This window comes from Myxocyprinus asiaticus, chromosome 31 (genome assembly GCF_019703515.2).
Source record: "Myxocyprinus asiaticus isolate MX2 ecotype Aquarium Trade chromosome 31, UBuf_Myxa_2, whole genome shotgun sequence".
Taxonomy (NCBI): domain Eukaryota; kingdom Metazoa; phylum Chordata; class Actinopteri; order Cypriniformes; family Catostomidae; genus Myxocyprinus; species Myxocyprinus asiaticus.
In genome coordinates this window covers 19,292,333-19,312,769 of record NC_059374.1, presented here as the reverse complement: position 1 = coordinate 19,312,769, position 20,437 = coordinate 19,292,333, and the positions used below count along the sequence as shown (strand labels likewise).

The following is a 20,437-nucleotide window of genomic DNA, read 5'->3' as shown; positions in this document are numbered from 1 at the left end:
CAAGACTGACATCGTCTCATCTTGACTACGCATCTGGATCAGCCCACTCTTCGCTGTCGACAGACACCCATCAGTGGACAGGATTCCCTGCAGATGCATCAGGACGTTCTTCACCTGACTCTCAGCGCCTGCAGCGAAAGATTCACCCGGCCCCTCTAATGTTTCACCCAGCCCCTGCCTCGCCGCCGTGTCGGGTTCCCTCGAGTCATCTACCCACTCCCCGCAGCATCCAGGCAGGAGCTGTATCCTTTCACACCTATATATGTAATATTCCGTCCAAGTGGCATAAAACACTCTATAAATGAGCCGCTTTTGTGTATGTGACTTTTAAAAGATGTCGTATTGCAAGTGTTCGATTGAGCGACACATCGCTCTGTCAGACCAACATGAGAGCTGTGTTTGCTGCCTGGGCTGCACCCATGCCGAAGCAGCTTTCATGGGGACAGACTGCCCTCACTGTGAGGACATGAGTCTCAAGGCTCTCCGCTCTATGGTCACCTTCGTTCTGAGGGACGATTTCACCTCCCGCACCCTCGCTTATGAGTCACAGGGTGTTAGATGCCCTATTAAAGTAAAGTTGCATTCAACTAGAGGCACGGCTTCCTCATGGGCATGGTCAAATGGTATATCCCTACAGGATATATGCTTTGTAGCAGGATGGTCTTTGCAGAACTTGTTCGCGGGTTTTATAACCTAGACGTGGTGTCCATCAGCCGGTTTTAGCAATCGTGGGAGAGAAGGCAACCGTTATTTTATCACTCAGAAACGCAGTGAGTGGCTCGTAATCCGTCCGCCGCGGTCGTTGGTTCTTTAATGGATAAACTCATTGTGCCGGTCTCACCCGCAATGGTGGAAATGCACAAACAGCCCAACGGGGTTGGACGACAACATAGCAAATCTCATTCCTGGTAACAGTAAGTTTCAGTAATACCTTGAGTATTATTAGCAGCAATGAGCGGACTCGGCAGTCTGTAAACTGTACAAGCAATAACCTTGATACACAAGACTAACACACTATAATAATCTATCTCTGCCCAGACATAAACCTCTTACTGGAGTCACGTGAAGATGCAGGTAGAATGTGTGTTCATCCATCGTTTGACTCCGACTCGGTTCCTCGAAGCTTGGGTGATGACGGAAGGCCATTTTCTCACTCTGTCGACGGGCGGTACGGCAGCTGATTCTTGGTGGGTTAGCGGAGATATCAGCGAAGTCGACTCGGTTGAAGAAGGAAGAGAAATCTTCTTTCTTCACTTCTGCAGGCAAATGGGTGAGACGCAGATTGCTCATCAGTCTCTTTTGGATCCGTTAGCGTGCTCGGTGAACACAGAGAAATCTCAGCTCGTCCAGCGAGATGGATATTGTATGGCCAAAGTTCAGGTACATACGTTACTTCCTTGGGCAACGAGGCTGCAACTAGATGGGGCACATACTGTCACTGGAAGCAAAGCTTAGACGGATCTCTGAGGTTTTTATACTCTCGATGACGTCATGGTAGAGGGATGCGTTCTGTCGTGTGTTTCATCCAATAGGAGTTGAAAGTTCGATACTTCAGAATTTCACAAATAGGTGTAAGGTGAGCAAGGCTTGATGGGATCTGTAGTCTGTTTTGGACTCCCTTTGTTTGATTTTGGCATCGTTGTTGTGGCTATCAGGCATTGAGTGTTCCTACAGGCCGCAGTCAGGCTTTATGACTGTATGTAGGCCTGCCTTTGTCTCATATTTGTGAACATGAGGCCCACCAATAATATTTTAAATTCCCCATTTTATCCCAAGAAATCACAAAAAAATCAGTTTAATGGAAGTATTGGTATTGGTATCAGTATCAACAATATTGGACTTGAAATTATTGGTATCGGATCAAAAAGAAAATAATCGCCCATCCCTAGGGAGAAGATGCCAAATTTACTGTCACTCTCTCAGCAGCTGTAATCGAAACCCTCCTCACAGCTGTGGTAATTCATTTTTTAAAACTAATTCCAGGGTAATATAACACAAAGCATAATGCTGTAAACTTACACTCAATATTTAATAAAATTATCATATAAAAAAGTTTGCTAGATTTACGCTGCTAAATAAGGCGGAAACGCGTCATCACAGTCTGTGAAAAAGGTCTATTGAGCGCTACATTTTTTTTTCAAAGAGGAGAGAGAGCGTACGCACTCGCATATATGGCTGCCAGATTGCATAAATTATGACCATCTCTGATTGGGGTGTTGCATCTATTATCTGGCAATCCTGAGTATATTAAAAGCTTGTGGATGTGCGATAGGTCCCAAAGCCAGATAAATGAAATAAAAAACATTCATGATAAATCGACCCGCGGGCATTAGTTTTCCCTGGTCTGCAATTGAGGGTGCTCTAAGGTTCGTTTTAGGGTGCTTAGCACCCTCAAGCACCCCCGTAGAACTGGGCCTGGCCATGTTACATGTTTTTGCTATCCTCTTTTTTTTTTTCTCCCCTTTTTCTCTCCAATTTGGAATGCCCAATTCCCAATCTCTCTAAGTCCTCGTGGTGGCGTAGTGACTTGCCTCAATCCGGGTGGCGGAGGATGAATCTTAGTTGCCTCTGCATTTGAGACCATCAATCCGTGCATCTTATCACATGGCTTGTTGAGCGCGTTACCACGGACACATAGCGCATGTGGAGGCTTCACGCTATTCTCCGAGGCATCCACGCACAACTCACCACGCGCCCCACCGAGAGCGAGAACCACATTATAGCAACCACAGGGAGGTTACCCCATGTGACTCTACCCTCCCTAGCAACCGGGCCAGTTTGGTTGCTTAGGAGACCTGGCTGGGGTCACTCAGCACTCCATGGATTCGAACTCGCGATTCCAGGGGTGGTAGTCTGCTATCCTCTTTTTAATTGCAAAGCAATTTTCACCTTGTATTGGCATATTTAGTAACAGTTTCTCATATATTGTATTAATAAATATTAAAACACCCTTGAAATGTTTTTTTTTTTTTTTTAACAGCCACATTTACTAAATCAGTTAGTTAGATTAATTAGAGCAAATTCATTTGATCCAAGTGAAGACTGCATCCTGGTCAACATCCTGGCCCCTATGTTGAAGCTAAAGGTACACGTAGCCTTTCTAAACTACTTTATTTTCAGATACAAATAAGTTTACAAGAATAGCTGCATGAAGACTACACAAATAATGTGACAGCATCGAGAAAGCTAAGGTAACCACAACATTTCCTCTAGACAGACTTTGCCATTTGTCGCCTCACCTTTTAACCCTCATTTTCTGTTGCCCTCATTATTGTTTGGCGTCCCAGCACCCATAACCTGTATATGTACATAACAGTACATTAATGTATTTGGTAGACACTTTTATCCAAAGAAACTTTCTCAGTGTGTTCCCTGGTAAATGAACCCACGACTTTGCCTTTGCTTATACCATGCTCTACCATATGAATGTCAAGCACTTTAAAAGGTAACTTCAAAATGTATCTTATTTTCCTCAGAGACCCAATGAAAAGTGACTGCAGCTGTTTTTCAGTTTTGTGGTCCTCACATGGATGCGCTTCTTGAGCCTTCTTCCTTATGATAGCGGGGAGATTGGATATCCCAGCCTTTTTGAATATCCTCACAAGAAAATGTTCCCATGTTATTTATAAGATGCTCTGCAAGTTTATTTTAAAGCATGGGCTCTATCATATCAGAAAAATGTAATAATGTCAATAAACTGCTAATAATGGTGGTAATAAACCGCTAATAATGGTTGGCACTTGGTAGAATTTGTAGATGAATTTCCTCACCTGTTTGATATAATTACTGAGACATTTGGTTGGATTCAAACTCACAGGAACGTGTTTGCATTTACAGTCTGAATATGTAAGAGCTTTGAGAAGTTTAATGAGTTTTAAAGCTCCATGTATATTTTGTGTTAATTACATTTTAATTACATTTGTGGTATAAAGCAGTCCTGCAACTTGTACATTTCAACTATACTCTAACACTGTTCTCTGTTTAGACTATTAATTTTCCATTTGCACTGTAATGGTTTTCTAACTCACTCATTGTACAATGTACTACTGATTGGGTTGTACTGTTGTTTATTGGCTCTGACAATAATTTGAATCTAAACTAATCTAGTGTAGGAATCTGGTGGTGTATTTTCTCAGCCTACTTAAACTGTCAATTTCATATAACTTATGGGTTTCTAGTGCTAAATTAGTGCTATAGGCTAAATATGACAAAACAGGTCTTGGTTTTGGGCTTGTTACCAATCGCAGACATCCATATTTGCCACATCCTGTAACAAAGTCAGTGTGAAATCAGCACAGATGATTTAGGTGCATGCCCTGTTGCAAAGATTGTGAGTAAAGTGTGCAATTAAAAATAATAACCCAACTCATTCACATAGCACTGTCTAAATTTCAGTTTACTATCGGTATATTATGAAAAACACTTAAACAAATGTTTTTAATCAGCCACATTTGCTATATCATACCAGACATGCAAATTAGTTTCACTTTAGTGATTGGGGATTGCTTCCCAGTCAGAACATATTTTTTTTTCCATGATTGAAACCTTAGCCCGCATTGTTATTTTCAGATCCATTTTGCAACAGTTAGCTACATGAGAACCATGTAAAGCATGTGACAGCCTTGAAAATAGCTAACCACAGAGTTTCCTCTACATAGACATTGTTATTTGTTACCAGATAAAAACAATTACACTGGAGGTTTACTTCATAACTGTACTTTTCCTTGTCATGTGTTAGGACAGTGAAGACCACACTAACCTTAAATGTTGTACTATATGAAGTTCATTTAAAGGTTTCGCTCAGCCATCAACTTAATTTTGTCCTTAACCAAAAGAGTGCTGCCCTCAATGGCTGTTTATCATTTTATATAACCCTACCTTTCTAATTTAATCTGAGGTCTAATTAGAGATAATCCGTATGGACAATTTTTTTTTACTGATATTCACACTTTTCCACTTAATCGGTTATCGGTTCTGAAACTATGTGACAATGCTACTTACTGGTAAACAAATCTAAAATATCACTGACTTTTGAATAATTTGTCCTAAAAGTGAGCTCTGTTCGGATTCTTTGGGTCATAAGGATCACAAGGATACCATTTTTTTCATGATGAGTCATACTATCTGTCCACCATTGCGATTTTTACAACCTAGTCTCATAGAATGAACATTACTATAATTATATTTTTGCCAGCTAAGTTTTACCTGCCGTGTTTTACGTTTTGCCACAGTTTCCTGGTGAAATTAACACTAGAGACGCTACAACAACTGTGCGTTATATTCACTTTCACACAAACCACAACTACAATGACTGATTATGATTGAATAAAAACTAAATTTTCGCTCTATTACTCACACACTGCTTTGATATGATTTACATTTACATTTAGTCATTTAGCAGACGCTTTTATCCAAAGCGACTTACAAATTAGGAACATAGCAAGTAATTTGTCAACAGTATCTGCAGTATCATGCTGCCAAGTTCTCAAAGTGACTGGAAATGTATAGAAGCTAGCGTAGAGGAAAGACAGACAAATGTATATATATATATATATATATATATATATATATATATATATATATATATATATATATATTAATTATCGATCAGAGTGATGTAGTGTAGATCGAAAGCACTGATTCCTGAGGAATGCCAATGGTCAGGTGGTGTGACTTGGACACCTCTCCTGTCCTTTCTTATGATGACGAAACACTTTTACTCATACACATAATTTGAAAAATGATAAACTTTAACAGCCCCACCTACATTTACACACTTTTGCAAGCTGACACATAAGATGAAAATGTCATAGAAGCGACACGAAATGACCTGGTTGCTTCATAAAATGTGCTTTTCATGTCGCAATTGCTTTTAGAACACTATCAGTTAGGTTAAGGTGTTGGTTTAGGGTATGGATGTCTGTTTTGTTTACCTCTCATTTGCTTTTGGGACACAATTGGTTTGGTTTAGGTAAAAGTTTTAGGTTTGGGAGGTACGTTTTACTCATTAGAAACTCCATCTAACATTCACTTTAAAAACCTTATCTGATTATGACACCATTTCACTCGCTTTTGGCACCCCTCGCTGGACATTTCACTGGGAAACTGCAGCTAAATGTGTAATGAAGCACGTAATTTCATTTTGCAAAAATGTTGCCAAGGTCACTTAATTTTCAGGCTGGATTTTTATGATAAATTACTGTCTGTTTTAAATGCTTTGTTGTATCTAAACAAAACTTAGAACACACTATTGACAGCCTGTTCTGAGGACATCAGAGCATTTTCGAGACAGCGCCACATAGTGAGCAGCTAGTTTGTTTCTTTTTACTACTTTTTACTACTCTACAAATTTTGTCCAGTTATCAACAACAATATTCAGCTGTTTGTTAGTTTGCATCAAGTCAGACAGGATGTTATCCTTTATTTATATTGGCTAAATAATTACTGTAACATTTTTTCCCCCCGATTAACACTTTTTATTGATTCACACACTTGAAACAGAAAAGCAAAACATATATTCATAGAATCAACCATAATCATCATTATTCCCTTCCCCCCTCCCTCTGACCCTCAACAAATATACCTGTGGTCACAACTTCAGTTACACACACACACACACAAACAAACAAACAAACAATATATATATATATATATATATATATATATATATATATATATATATATATATATATATATATATATATATATAATCACACACATTTAAAATTGCACTTTTCTCTCCACTGCCCCTCCCCGAGAGCCCTCCAAAAAGGCCAAATAGCAGCCCCATATTTTATTGAATGAATCCAAGTTGCCTAGCCTTCTACATGACATCTCCTCGAATGCCGCTACTCTGCCCATCTCTGCGCACCACTCCTGAAATGAAGGCACTCCAGCCGACTTCCATCCCCTAAAGATGACCTATCTGCTGATCATAACACTGGTTAGGACCCAATTTTTAATGTACTTATCCCCTATATAAATGACTGCCCCATCACCTACAATGTCTGGGGCAAAATTTAATTTGAGTGCCTAATACGTCACACACAAAACTCTGAACCTTCAACCAAAATTCTTGGATCTTAATGCACCACCAAAAAACATGGGGTTGTTTCCCCATTTTCTGACTGGCATCGCCAGCAGGTGGGTGTGTCTTTAAGACCAAGCCTATACAATCTAGAGGGGGTCCAATAGAATCGATGTAAAATCTTAAATAGCAAAAGGTGCACCCTTGCATCTCTAGATGTAGACTTAATGTTTTTTAGAATCCTAGCCCACACGCCCTCCTCCAATACCAAGTTTAAATCTTTCTCCCATAATCTCTTGAGAGAATTTAAAGCTCCGTCCCCAGACTCTGAATTAACACGGAGTAATAAACTGATGCCTCATGACCTTTTCCAAAAGCAGTAATCACCATTCCCAGAGTATCTGCCGCTCTAGGGGGGTGTATACTACACCCAAAAATTGTACAAAGCAGGTGGCACAGCTGTAAATACCTGAAGAATTGAGACCTGGGAATCCCAAAATGTTGAACCATATTTTCAAAGGATCTCAACACTCCACTCTCATATAGGTCACCGAGTGTATTAACCTCCCTCACAATCCACTCTAACCAGCAGAAAGGGGACTTATTAATACATAACTTTGGGTTCAGACATATGCTAGAGGCAACATTTAAATAAATGTCCGACTTAAACACTCTGGACACTTTTGTCCATATCGTGTGCAAATGTGAGATAATGGGGTGCAACTTAACTTCTCCGATTAGTTTGATAGATAGGCTTTTCAATGGCAAAAAACGGGCAAGAACTTCCTGTTCAATTCAAAACCAGGGAGGGGCTCTCAGGTGGAAGTGACCAATGAGCCAAATGTCTAAGACCGAATGCATAATAATAAAACAAAATCTTGGGTAGGCCTAGCCCACTTTTGTCAATCGGCCTATGTAACTTATTGAAGTGTAATCTGGGATGTTTACCATTCCAAATGAAAGAATTCACTATGCTAGTCTTGGTCTTGTCTTGGTCTCAAGATTGTTCCTCCATTTACATTTGTGTCTTCAGAATATTTTCTGAAATAATTATGAATAGTTTCAAAATAATCAAATCGAATCATGACCGAAGTTCAGATTTCATGATTATATTTTAAGCCAAATATTCAGATACAGTAACAGGCCTACACTGTCCAATGATAAAAGTAGCATTAGTCCATTGATAAAAGTGGAATTAATTTGTTTCATCATAAAGTAACACTTGGCTTATAAGGTAACACAAGTCATTATAAAGTAACACATGCTTAAAAAAATTATTTAGCGCAAAAAAGCAATCAGTTCAATGGTTTTCAATGGTACATGTCATCTCAGCTCTTGCATGCCCTGTTTTCGCTTGGCACACCCAGAGCCTCGTTTATATATTGGACACTACACATAAAAATAATTGGTCTTGGTGACAACGTCAGGTGATTTTTTTTGTTCAGACACAAAGTTACATAATGTTCAGTATTCCCAATTGTGACATTTCCTCATGGCTTTCAAAGTGACTATACATCTGAATTCACTTCACCGTAGAGACGATGTCTGTGAGAAATGAGTTGCCTCTGAAATCTGCAGAGTGGGAGGGTTATGTCACCATGTGTGTTCTACATTTTAAAGACCACAATAAGCTGCTTCCTGTCTCAGTGTGCTGACTTGTCTTTTTAAAAGCGTGGAATTGATTAAATTCGCAAAATGTACAGAGGACTGGTATTTATGATTGGTATGTATTTATCTACAGTATTCATGATTAATTAGTATTTAACATTTATTGGCATTTTCTAAGCATTTATTTATTTAAAATTGAAAATATCTGACAGAAATAGAAAAAATAATAAAAGAAAGAACAAATCATTCATTTTATGACATTGTCCAAATTAACTGAAATGATGCTGTTAGTACCGATGTGTTCCCATTCAGTATTTTGTATATTACAGTGATATGTAGTGTGACAGGGTTCAACATTCAAAAATTGCCAGTGAAGAATTTCACAATGGGCGATAGTCTATTTGGGCAAACCGTTATTCAGTCAACAGATGGGTTGGTAATTTATTAACTAATTATATAATTTTTTATTATAAATGTTTATTATAAAGTGATTTTTGTCACTTTTAAAAATTATGTCATCATATCTCCTATTCTAGCGTTTTTGTTCCTTCTCCAACAACTGGAATACTTTTTAAATGCACACTAGAGAAGGGATGTGTTGAAGTAGGTTTTAATGGTAAGTTTGCCTCACAATCTTTGTCTGTTCATAGAAAGATGACCCTATAAACTTTATTTCATGAAGTAATAATGACTCCACTGAAATGCAGAATTAAACTCATCTTTTTATTACACCAATATCTTTTTTAAAGATGATTCAAGAAAAGGCCTGAGACCTATAACATCAGTAGCAACTAGCTTGATATCAGAAGAGGAGCACCTTCTGGTATGTATAAAGCTCTTAAAATACAGGGATATGGTCATATGGCAGTTACTGTAGATGTAAATAGTTCACCCGAAAAAGAAAATTCTGTCATCATTTAATCACCTTTATGTTGTTGACTTTCTTACTTCTGTGACACACAAAAGATGTTAGGGAATGAAAACCTCAGTCAACAATCACTTTGTGTCTTTTTTCCACACAATAAAAGTAAATGGTGACTGAGACTGTCAATCCATGACATTCTACAGTCCCTAACATTTTTTGTGTTCCACAGAAGTAAGAAAGTCAACAATTTATTTATAAAAGCTTGTTTTTGAGAAAGCTTTGCCAAATGAGAAGTGACTGCTGATAATCAAAAATAGCAGTCTTTGTGTCTGTCTCACCCAACGTTTTCACAGTAAAACCACAGAGAGTATAGTTTCCCCTGCAAAGATGTGTCTGAGAGAAATGTATCAGTTCTCGATCAGAGAACAGGAAACTGTCTTTTAGAGAACAGTAAAACAGTGGAAAAATAGTTTGCGGTCCGTAACATTTAACACAAATTAAAAATAAAGACCCCTCGCATACCTGAATTGTTCATAAACAGTAAAATAAAAGAAATATTAGGAAATTTTTGCATTTTTATTTGACATTTTCTGACAGTAGACTTGTTGTGAAATACTTCATGTTGCTATGACTGTGACTGTCAGGAGGAAGTCATTATCTTTGTTAGTCATAGTTCTGATGTCACTCAAAACCATGGTTTGTTACAGGACTTACCCAACAAAACATTTATTTGTAATTTATTTATTTGCACGATCTTAAACCGATTATAATAAGCTGACAAATTGTGTGGTCATGTAAACACCTTAAAAGATTTTCCTTTATTGATGTAAGGTCAAGGTCATAAAAAGTTTAAGAAAAAACCAATCAGCACATAAAGATTTTTGAATATTACTCAATTTTGCTCTGCATAGAAACACCTTAAAAGGATAGTTCACTCAAAAATGAAAATTCTCTCATTTACTCACCTTCATACCATCCCAGATGTGTATGAATTTCTATTCTTCTGCAGAACACAAATAACTCTGTAGGCCCATACAATGCAAGTGATTGGTGACCAAAATTTAGAAGCTCCAAAAAGCACATAATGTCAGCATAAAAGTAATCCAAAAGACTCTAGTGGTTAAATCCATGTTTTCTGAAGCGATCCAGTTGGTTTTGGGTGAGGACAGACCAAATGTAATTCTTCTTTCACTGTACATCTTGTCATTGCAGTCTCTAGGCAAGTTCATGATTTCAAGCTCGATTACACTTCCTAGTGCTTGATGTATGCTCAGAGCACTAGATGGCGCTATAGAAAGGGTAATCGAGCTTGAAATCATGATTGCCAAGGAGACTGCAGATGTCAAGATGTACAGTGAAAAAGGATGTCAGATTCGTAGTTACAGAGACAATGTCTCAGATATTCAAGGTTTGGCTGGGACTAAGACAGTCAGCAAACTTCCTAGGGGGCCTTAAGATGAAATACGTTAGATTAAAATTAACTTGTGAAAAAACATAATATTTCTCAGTTTGATGCAAAATGCACCGCTGAACGCTAAATTTTTCTAGGGAGGGAGGGGGCCTGTAAATATTATCTTGTATAAGAAGGATGTGGAGTCAAAAAAGTTGATAACCGCTGAATTAAGTTTATAAAACTTAACTCGGCTTTAGCCGAGAGGTAAAATTACATATTTGTGTGTTTGGGTGGTTTTTTCACAAGGTGTGTAAACAAGCCCGCACAAAAATCTCAGGAAGTGATAATTTGAATGGAAAGTGCATGCTGATGAATCCAACAGGAAACATTCAACTGAATCCTGCTGAATTAGGTATGAGTTTGAACTCAATATTAATTAATGTAATTTCAGATATTTACAAATATAATCCTACTCCTGATTTTTCTAAATTCCTTTAATCCCAGTTTCAAAGCAAATTGAAGAAAATGCTGAACACAACAGCAACAACAATAACAATCGTTATCGGAGTGGACGGATCTATCAAGGTAAGATCACCTGAGTGAAAATGAAATAATTAAAAATTGCCTTAGTATGACTAATTCAAAGAATCTGATTGATAATGTGATAAAATATTTACATCTCTACCAATGTCCACCTTCATTGCCATTGGCAAAAAGTTAAACAGAGAACGAGAAGAGACTCCCAGCCAAGTAGCGACACAAAAGCAGATGAAGACGAGGATGATGATGGTACTAGTCTTTTTTAAGCCTTTGTAATAAATGAATACTAGTGTTTTATTATGTGATGCTGGTGGTGTTGCATAGAACAATGAATTAAATATATTAAATATAGAGGCCTGTGACAACTCTCAGGTCAGTTCTGAGGAAGCGGGAACCAGCTTACACACTTGAGGGTGATTTATTCGGTGCCACTTTTCAGCGTTAAGTCAAACAAAACACAGTAGCTCCAAAACACAAATGAAAATACTCTCTGCCATTGCAATCCATACCCTTGTAAGACTCAGGTCTCTCTCCCCCAACTGCCGCTCTGGCCACTCTTTATTTCTCTCCAGCTCTTCACTGTAACACGTAACAGCTGTTAGAGATAATTCCCCCCAGGTGTCAATCCTTACCGTTCTTCCTCTCCCGGCCTCGCTCTCCACAGACATCGCTCAGCCACGCCCACATCACCACATACCCCCATCGCCCGACTCAGGCCAGGGAGCCATCCAGCCTGTCACTCACCTTCTTTTTGATCTTAGGTCTCAGGCAGGCTGCAATCACTGCAGTTTTATCAATTTGGGGCCACACCTGCCCGTGACCCAAGTGGAAGCCCGTACTTCCACCCGGCCAACTGTGCACTTCATTGGGTTTGCCGTGAGTCCCGCCCATCTCAATGACCTCAGGACAGCCCTCAGATGCTGCAGGTGCCCCTGCCAATCATTACTGTAAATAATGATGTTGGGATAAGCAGCGTGCAGTCTGAGGATTCGGTCCATGAGCCACTGAAATGTAGCTGGGGCCCCAAACAAACCGAACCGAATTGGTGTAATCCGAACGGTGTGGAAAACGCATTTTTTTTCATGGTACATGGGAATTAAGGGGATCTGCCAATATTCCTTTGTCAAATCCAGTGTCGAATAAAAGTGAGCCGCGCCTATCCGATCGAGCAGTTCATCAATCCGAGGCATTGGATATGCATTAAATTTAGACACCGCACTGACGCTTCTATAATCCACACAGAACCATCACCCTTAGGGACCAAAACTACCGAGCTGGCCCAGTCACTCTAGGATTCTTCTATTACTCCCATATCCAGCATGACCTTTAATTCTTCCCGAACCACTTTTTTTGTGCTTGGGTAATCGGTAGGGACGACAATGTACTACTAACCTTGGGGTCGTCTCGATATGGTGCTCTATGAGATTAATATGACCGGGAAGAGGCGAGAACACATCAGAGAATTCTACTTGCAACCTGTCAACCTCTGTGATTTGGGATGGTGAGAGGTGGTCTCCGCAAGTGACTGGGGTGACTCGATCAGTGACATTTAAGTTCACCTCCGGTCCGAGCTCCTCCCTCTCCGAAACCACCATCGCCAAAGGTTGAAGGTTGAAGTGGTAAATCTGATGTGCTCCACCACTAACTCTCCGTGAGACCTCAAAGGGTCCATGCCACTTGGCGAGTAATTTAGAGCTTGATGTGGGGAGCAATATAAGGAATTTATCTCCCAGTGTAAATTCCCGTAGTCAAGTACCCATATTATACAGCTGACTTTGATGTTCTTAAGCCTGGAGCAAATTCTTCTGTGCTAATTGCCCCAGTATGTTGAGTTTTGCTCTCAGGTCAAGACCATATTGAATTTCATTTTTGCTGTTTGAAGGCCCCTCCTCCCAATTTTCCCACAGGACGTCAAGCATGCCGCGTGGTCGACACCCGTACAATAATTCAAATGGTGAGAACCCCGTGGAAGCTTGCAGGACCTCTCGAACTTCAAATAATAGGGGCTCGAGCCACTTGTCCCAATTTCGAGCGTCTTCGTGCATGAACTTACAAATCATATTCTTTAGGGTTTGATTAAATCATTCGGCCAAGCCGTCCATTTGGGGGTGGTAAATGCTGGTCCGAATCGATTTAATCCTCAATAATTCGTACAGTTCGCATAGTGTACATGACATAAAGTTAGTGCCCTGATCAGTGAGAATTTCTTTCGGAATCCCCACCTGGGAGATAATTCTGAAGAGTGCCTCCACAACACATTGCGCTGAAATGTTGCACAGAGACACTGCTTCAGGATATCCTGTTGTGTAGTCCACCAGGACCAACACAAAGTGATGCCCATGTGCTGTCTGTTCTAATGGCCTGACAAGGTGCATACCAGTTCTTTCAAAGGGGACCTCAATCAATGGAAGGGGGCACAATGGCGCTCTTTGTGTGGCCGGCGGATTCACCAGCTGATATTTGTGGCATGCTGCACACCACCTTGGAACATACCCACGAATGCCTGGCCAATAGAAACAGGCCAATAGATGGTTCAGTGTCTTTTCCTGCCCTGAGTGTACCACCATCGGATTATAATGAGCTGTCTGGAATAACATTTCCTGACGGCTCCACTGAATTAACCATTGGGTTGTATCCTCCTTTGTCTGAGTGTCCTGCGTCACTCGATACAACCGATCCTTGATAATTGAAAAATACGGATATGCAAGTGCAGTGTCTGGCTGGAGGTGTTGAACATCAATCACTTTCACTTGGTCAAAGGTATGCCTAAGGGTCTCTTCTCACATCTGCTCCAGAGGGACATCTCTAGCAGGGAATCCTCTAAGGGCTGGGGAAGCCGAGACTTCCCCCTCCCTTACATCCTCCTGATGTGGAGCTGATGTAGACGGCCCTGGCACCGCCTCCCCAGCCAGCAAATCACACACCACACACCGATATGCTTTGTTGCAGGACACATCCACACATATTCCCCTTAATAAAGTAGTAAATGCCAGCCAATTCATACCCAAGATTAGTGAATGGGAGAGGCTGCGAATAACCGCAGCCTTGACACTATACTTTTGTCCCCGAAATTGAATGATGACCATCACTATAGGGTCATTTTGAATATCCCCGTACACACACCTTCACCCGCCGGCCTGTATCCAAAGCCTCAGATTGAACCAAGCTTTGGTGAATGGAGGTTTAATTACAACCTGAATCCAGCAAGGCTTGGTATGTACCCCCTTAATACTCACTGGTATCCGGTATGCTCCAACTCGGTCGGTGGTGGCCTGTGGCATGTCGGGGATCCAGACCAATGCCCCCACCTCCATCGTGGGGTATTGTTCCTGGAAATGCCCAGGTTCAGCAGACCGGCCCAGACTTCCTGCCCACACTAGCGACAGCAGATTCACCAACCTGGGGAGAGCAGAGAGAGATAGGGGGAACCGGCAGGTTAAAAGGTCCCTGGGACCGGAAAGCCGGTTTTGGGGTAACAGCTTCCTGTTTCCAGGGAACAGGGACAGGATGGAGGGAGAGGAGGGAGAAGGAAAGAGAGAGAAAGAAGAGGGCTCGCCGGCCCCCTGATACACTGCCAAGTGGTCCTCAGCCAGCTGGACGGCCTCATCCAGCGACACCGGGTGGTGGAACTGGACCCCTTCCACCTTCCCTTTCAGCAGTCGAGAACTGAATTGCTCCAGCACCACCAGATCGATCACTGCCACGGTGTTGCTTCCTGCTTCCAGCAGCCACCACCAGCAGGAGTCACGGAGCTGTTGCACAAATGTAAATGGGTTGCTGAGCTTGCCAAGAGTGCAAGATGGCTAGTCACAAGTTCTCGTACTCCAGGAGGTCTGTCACCGGCAGCTGTTGGGCCGCGAGTTGAGCCTCCTCGGTCAACAGCGGCAAAAGGCGGACCACCCACTGGTTGTTGGGCCATCCCCAGGACTCGGCCATCCCCTCTAACATCTCGATAAAGGCCTCCGGGTCATCCTGCGGGCCCATCTTGATGAGTGTGACGTGTGGGAAGGCTGAAGCTGTGGCCGGGGTCGCGGCTGAAGTTTTCCCCTGGGGTACTAAGCTCCGTAACACCTGCCGGTTCTCAGCTTGGGCCTGAAGGAGCACCTGGAACCACTGTTCTTGCTCCATGCGCAGGTCCAGGAGGGCCTGGTGCTGGGTTTGGTGGATACCAGCGAGGGTCTTGATCACCTCGGCCAGCGGCAAGGACTCCATAACGGCGATTCCTTCCTCTTCCCGGGTTTCGGCACCACAGAGACAACTCTCAGGTCAGTTCAGGGGAAAATGAGGAAGCGGGAACCAGCTTACCCACTTGAGGGGGATTTATTCTGAGCTGCTTTTCAGCGTTAAGTCAAACAAAACACAGTAGCTCCAAAACACAAATGAAAACACTCTCTGCCACTGCAGTCTGTGCCCTTGTAAGACTCAGGTCTCTCTCCCCTAACTGTGGCATGCTATTTATCTCTCTCCAGTTCTTCGCTATAACACAAAACAGCTGTTAGCGAAAGTTCCCCCCAGGTGTCAATCCTTACCGTTCTTCCTCTCACGGCCTCGCTCTCCACAGACGTCGCTCGGCCACGCCCACATCACCACAAGGCCATTAAGGAATAGTTCCAACAAAAATGAAAATCCCATCACCCTCAAGTCATTCCATTCATGTATGATTTTCTTTCTTTTGTGAAACATAAAAGTAGATGTTAGGCAGAATGTTATGGTCTGACAGTCTTAATCACCATTCACTTTCATTGCCTCTTTCATCAATGAAATTGAATGGTGACAGGGACTGGCCATTATGCATAACATTTCCTTTTGTGTTTTACAAAAGAAAGAAAGTCATATGGGTTTGAAAAAACATAGGTGTGAGGAAATGGTGACAGAATTGTATTTGGGGTAAACTGTTCCTTTAATTTCTTTGCTGATATTTAAGAATATAAGAACATATTTTTTAGATGATGGGACAGAGATTGCTTTTGTGCTGGATGGCTCTGGTAGCATTGATGCTCCTGACTTTGAGAGAGCCAAAGACTTTATCTACAATGTCATGATGAAAGTTTGGAAAACATGTTTCAATGTAAGTATAATGAAAAGCATTGTATGCCACTCATTCACAGCATATTGCATTTATGATTCGTTTTTTGGATCTGTTTTTATGTTATTACATATTCACGAAAATGTAATATACAGTACGATATCAAATCTTTTTCAGTTAAAAGTACAATTCCTTAAGATTTTTAACTGAAAATCTCTTTTCAGTGTGACTTTGCAATAGTGCAATATGGAAGTATGATTAGGACAGAACTCTCACTGCTAGACAATGCTGAGGGCACCAAAACTTTGGAAAAAGTCAAGAACATACATCAAATTTACAATCTCACAAAGACTGCCTCTGCCATCAACCATGTGCTGTGAGTTCTGCTCCACAATATATATTGTAAAATTCTAGACATTTTATAGCTTACAAGAGTACGAATAGCATATAGTATATGTTTATCATTGTCCTTTTTGTTGATATCATTGGTTGTTTACAGTACAAATATTTTCGTCCCTGAGAATGGATCAAAAAATAACTCCAGAAAAATAATAATTGTAGTGTCTGATGGAGAAATTTTGGGAGATAAAATGAATCTCACTGATGTTTTGAAAAAGCCACAAATGAATGGAATCATTCGCTTTGCCATTGGTGTAAGTGACAAAAATACACAATAAATCTTATTTTTAATTATGTTTTTAAAAGATTATCTAATAATCAACACTTGTTCATTTAACACACACACATCTCAGCTTTAAGAACTTCTTTAATCATGTTTTAGAATTTTTCATATCAGATTAGCTGGTTTATATATTACTTATAATATATCAGTTAAAACAATAAACACAATATATAATAAAATCTATACTCTTGTAATAACATCATGTTATCTTTAGGTAGGTGAAAAGGTTCTGTCTGTACCTAAAGCAATTAATGAGATGAAGGAAATAGCGGATCCCAATAACTTTTTCAATGTTTCCAATTATGCTGCCTTAGACAGCATTCTATCCCTACTGGAACAAAGTATAACTGAAGGAATCGAAGGTAAGAGTGTTTTTACCAAACATTACAATGTAACAAAGAAAGGCTGGGTTTCTCAAAGCACTAAGCACTGATTTACCTATCATATGTTGAGGCAATGTGCTATGACAATAGCATCTCAACAGACAACAGCAGAAACTAACATACAGTACAACAGCAACAACAAATAAACTAAAATAACATTCATAATAATCCATTCTGTTTCCACCATTGCAACATTTAAAATGAGAATAATCCAATCTGAACAATTCCTACCCCATCTCAGGTACTCAGCAAGGTGCAGGATTTAAATTCCAGCTCGCTGAAGCTGGATTCAGCACACACATAATGCATGATGTAAGTAAAATTAAATCAGTCAAATTAATAGATTGGATGATTCTGTTTGCACAGATTAGCCTACAACCCCAATTCCAAAAAAGTTGGGACAGTATGAAAAATGCTAATAAAATAAAAAAAGAGTGATTTGTAAATTATTTTCACCCTTTGCTATATTGAAAGCACTACAGCGACACATTATATGATGTTTTACCATGTGAATTTCTTTGTTTTTTGAAAATGTACAGTAATTTCAAATCAGAAGATTGCAACACGCTCCAAAAATGTTGGGACAGTCGAGTGTTTACAACTGTGAAACATCACCATTTCTTCTAATAACACTTATTAAGCATTTGGGCACTGAAAAAACAAGTCTGTTTTTTGTAATTAACATTTTTTATTGATTCAAAGAAAATAACACAACAGAAAAAAACACAACATATACACACCGAATCAACATTTAACATTTAACCCTCATTAATATCCCTCCCCAAACACCAACCCCACCCTTCCCCAAAGAACACCCCTGTGGTCACATGAAATAATACACACACACACACAAACAATAAAAAATAAAAAAATAAAATAAAAATAATAAAAAATAAAATAAATTAATAAATATGCATAATTAAACTAAATGTCTCTCTCCTCATCCCTTCCCCTAGAGTCCCCCAAAACTGCCAAATAGCTACCCCACTTCCTGAAAAGCAAGTCCTCCAGCCCCAGCCTTCCATCTATCATCTTCTCAAAAGCCGCCACCCTCCCCATCTCTGCACACCACTCCGGAAATGGTGGCGCTCCGTCTGACTTCCAACCCCTTAAAATAATTTGTCTGCCAATCATCACGCCAGTCAGAACCCAATTTTTTACATATTTGTCCCCCAAATTTATAACTTCCCCATCGCCCAAAATACGAAGTCTTGGGCAAAGTAAAATTTGAGTGCCCAGAATGTCACACAAATAATTCTGAACCTTTAACCAAATATCTTGGATCTTAACACATCCCCAAAAAACATGGGTTGTGTCTCCAACTTCTGATTGGCATCGCCAGCAGGTGGGTGTGTCTTTAAGACCAAGCCTATATAATCTAGAGGGGGTCCAATAAAATCTTTGTCAAATCTTAAATTGTATGAGGCAATTTAATCTCTACATCTCTAGATGCAGACTTGACATTTTTCAGAATCTTAGTCCACACTCCATCCTCCAATACCAAGTTCAAATCTTTCTCCCATAATCTCTTAATAGAAGTTAAAGCTCCATCCCCCAGACTCTGAATCAGCAGGGTGTAATACACTGATGCCTCATGACCTTTCCCAAAAGCAGTAATCACCTCTCCCAAAGTATCTGCCATTTTAGGGGGGTGTGTGCTACTCCCAAAAACAGTACAGAGCATGTGGCGCAGCTGTAAATACCTATAAAATAGGGGCAAGGACTTCCTGTTCAATAGAAAACCAGGGAGGGGCTTTTTCAGGTGGAAGCAACCAATGAGCCAGATGACTGAGGCTGAACGCATAATAATAAAACAAAATCTTGGGTAGGCCTAGCCCACCTTTGTCAATCGGCCTATGTAATTTGTTGAAATGTAGTCTGGGATGTTTACCATTCCAAATGAAGGACTTCGCTATGTTATCAAATTGCTTGAAATAAGAGAGGGGGACATCTATAGGGAGTGACTGTAGCAGGTAGTTGAATTTTGGAATACAGTTCATTTTAATAACATTAACCTTCCCAATCATCAATAAATGTAATGAAGCCCATCTGTCCATATCGCTCGAAAATCTTTTAATTAAAGGGTCAAAATTAACTCTAACTAAATCAGACAAATTTGCTGGGAATAAAATACCCAAATACTTTATGCCCTGTTTGGACCACTGGAAGGCGCCTGGCTGGAAGGCCGTTACCGGGCAGAAGCTTTGGATTTAGACCAATTGACTTTATATCCTGAGAGCTTGGAAAAGGAATTAATAATTCTGTGGAGGCGAGGCATAGATCTAGTAGGGTCAGAGACAAATAATAAAATATCATCTGCGTAAAGCAAAAGCTTATGCGCCATACCTCCCGCCACCACCCCTGGAAAATCATCCTCCTTTCTTATCGCGGCCGCTAATGGTTCCAGGGCAAGACCGAACAATAATGGGGAAAGAGGGCAACCCTGCCGAGTGCCCCTATTCAGAGTAAAATAATCTGACATTAATCCATTTGTTTGTACCGCTGCTACAGGGTGTCTATAAAGTAACTTAATCTATCCAATAAAAGTACTCCCGAACCCATTAATTTCCAAAATCTTAAAAAGATAATCCCATTCTACCATATCAAACGCCTTTTCAGCGTCAAGTGAGATGCCAGCGACCAGAGACTGATCATTCGCTACTGACCACATGATGTTGATGAAACGAAAATTGATGAAATGTTATCAGAAGAGCTACAGCCCCGAATAAACCCCACTTGATCTATATGTATAAGAGATATCATAACTTTACTTAATCAGTTTTAATCAAATTTTTACATCTAGCTGGATCAGGGAAATTGGACGGTAACTTTTACACTCGCTTGGATCTTTGTCCTTTTTAAGGATCAGACTGATCCGGGCTTGTGTCATGGCAGAAGCTTTCCATTCATTAA

The 20,437-nt window shown here is 40.3% G+C and overlaps 2 protein-coding genes across 4 annotated transcripts in view; one reads left to right on the top strand and one right to left on the bottom strand.

The window, feature by feature from the left end:
* LOC127421975 (protein FAM222B-like) overlaps positions 1 to 20,437 on the bottom strand; it is a 108,112-nt gene that overhangs the window by 1,950 nt on the left and 85,725 nt on the right. The window lies entirely within an intron of this gene.
* The window catches only part of itgae.2 (integrin, alpha E, tandem duplicate 2), a 38,030-nt gene continuing 26,203 nt past the window's right edge, over positions 8,611 to 20,437 (top strand). For all 3 annotated transcript variants that reach the window (XM_051665239.1, XM_051665238.1, XM_051665240.1), the window contains exons 1-12: positions 8,611 to 8,750; positions 8,965 to 9,067; positions 9,172 to 9,251; positions 9,385 to 9,458; positions 11,200 to 11,305; positions 11,398 to 11,478; positions 11,611 to 11,682; positions 16,380 to 16,501; positions 16,684 to 16,835; positions 16,959 to 17,112; positions 17,356 to 17,503; positions 17,766 to 17,836. In XM_051665239.1, coding sequence (XP_051521199.1) covers positions 8,723 to 8,750; positions 8,965 to 9,067; positions 9,172 to 9,251; positions 9,385 to 9,458; positions 11,200 to 11,305; positions 11,398 to 11,478; positions 11,611 to 11,682; positions 16,380 to 16,501; positions 16,684 to 16,835; positions 16,959 to 17,112; positions 17,356 to 17,503; positions 17,766 to 17,836 — 1,191 coding nt within the window. In that variant the 5' untranslated portion in view covers positions 8,611 to 8,722. The remainder of the gene's footprint in view (positions 8,751 to 8,964; positions 9,068 to 9,171; positions 9,252 to 9,384; positions 9,459 to 11,199; positions 11,306 to 11,397; positions 11,479 to 11,610; positions 11,683 to 16,379; positions 16,502 to 16,683; positions 16,836 to 16,958; positions 17,113 to 17,355; positions 17,504 to 17,765; positions 17,837 to 20,437) is intronic.